Raw genomic sequence first — 1,658 nt, forward strand, 5'->3', positions numbered from 1 at the left:
TATGACTATGTAGGCACGTCAACCCACGGCATGTGCCACCAATTTACAATAGACAACGGTTGTCCTATTAACAAAAGCTTTTTCCAACTCGCACCAAAGTCATTCAAAAGTTAATGTCAGTCATTCTGTCACGCCTCTAATTTGACTGTACTGTCTCTTCAGAAATTGCTGTCGACCAGTTTGTTAGCATTAAACAGGCAGTATGGCAGCAACAGTTTTTCTCAACATTGATTGTTGGTATGTTTGTGTTGATGTTGTATTAGTTGTTGCAGTCGCGCTAGTCGGTGCTGTTATATCCAAACTCGTCAAATTATTCATGCAAATGAGGAGAGACAAGCATGCTTTTAAGGACTTTAAATGCCCACCATCTCACTGGTTTTTCGGTCATATGTTCACGGTAAGCATGTGTATGTATTTCAAGTTTTCTTCCAATGCATCGCTTATCATGTAATAACAAGATTATACTATGGATAGAAAGCATTGGATTTAAGACAAGAATTTTATATGGACGTTCGCTTGTTAAGTTTATAAGTTCTTACTACATTTTACAACCTGTTATACTGTATTCTGTTTTTCATTAAATTATGTAATTGTCATTTTGGCCTGCGGCATGAAAACGAATAATCAATCTAACTATTAACAAGATTATGCATTCTTTATTCATATCGTTGCACACTAAACGCGTTCGAACAAAAAATACTATATTTATAATTATACATGGTTGTCCTACGTATACATCACGACATCCCATGGCTATTATACTGTTATATGGTGCTTTTGATATGAGTCAATTTTTTTAAACACGAGTCATCGGTTCACTATCCCAATAAGTTCTTGTTGTGCGGCTATAGATATAATTGCCATATTCCCAACATTTTTCAACATTCAACCGCAAAATGCTCATAAGCCTAGGGTGTTTGTCACTTGTGGTCAAATCGAAGTGACAATGCCCTATATGTTACTAGTAGTGTTACACTTGGCTGAACGAAAACAAATGTTGGGGAAATACTAGGTATTGACTGTACAGTAACTAATGCTCGATTTTTGCATCCCTCAGTAAAACATTATTACCATAAATCGGATTTGCAGAAAAAGGGCCACGTACATGTCGAGTGTAATTGATACTAGAAGTGGCATTACGTAGTCTGCAACCAAATAGACATTATAACAGTGCCAGAACGTTGTTGTTGTTGTTGTTGTTGTTGTTGTTGTGTTTGTGTTTGTGTTTGTGTTTGTGTTTGTGGGTGGGTAATATACTGTCTTAATATTGTTCTTACATTACAGCTCATGGGCAGTGAGGAAGGCTTAGTTAACCAGGGTCCAACAGCTACTGAATATGGCAACTATCAAATATGGCTAGGTCCCTTTACATGTATGCTTTGCCTTGCTCATCCTGATTCAATCAAAACACTTTCGAAAACGACAGGTAATATTGTTTTTGTTTTTGTTGTTTTTGTTGTTGTTGTTGCTTTTGTTGTTGCTGTTGCTGTTGGTGTTGTTCGATGTAGCTCGTGGGGGGGGGGGGTATTGATGGTGGAGGAGGTAGTTGGAGGTTAGGACTCTACCTCCTGAAATTCACGATGACATGCTAAATTATAGCCGTTGTAGTGATGAGATTTGGAATCAACGAATAGTAGAGTAATAGTGTTGTTTATTAT

The 1,658-nt window shown here is 37.3% G+C and overlaps 1 protein-coding gene across 1 annotated transcript in view; it reads left to right on the top strand.

Moving 5' to 3' along the window:
- Nucleotides 1–202: 202 nt before the first annotated feature.
- Nucleotides 203–1,658, top strand: part of LOC144444350 (cytochrome P450 4F4-like) — a 7,343-nt gene continuing 5,887 nt past the window's right edge. The window contains exons 1-2 of the mRNA XM_078133764.1: nt 203–397; nt 1,285–1,426. Of these exons, the coding sequence (XP_077989890.1) occupies nt 203–397; nt 1,285–1,426 (337 nt within the window). The remainder of the gene's footprint in view (nt 398–1,284; nt 1,427–1,658) is intronic.

The sequence above is a fragment of the Glandiceps talaboti genome, chromosome 13 (assembly GCF_964340395.1).
Source record: "Glandiceps talaboti chromosome 13, keGlaTala1.1, whole genome shotgun sequence".
Taxonomy (NCBI): domain Eukaryota; kingdom Metazoa; phylum Hemichordata; class Enteropneusta; family Spengelidae; genus Glandiceps; species Glandiceps talaboti.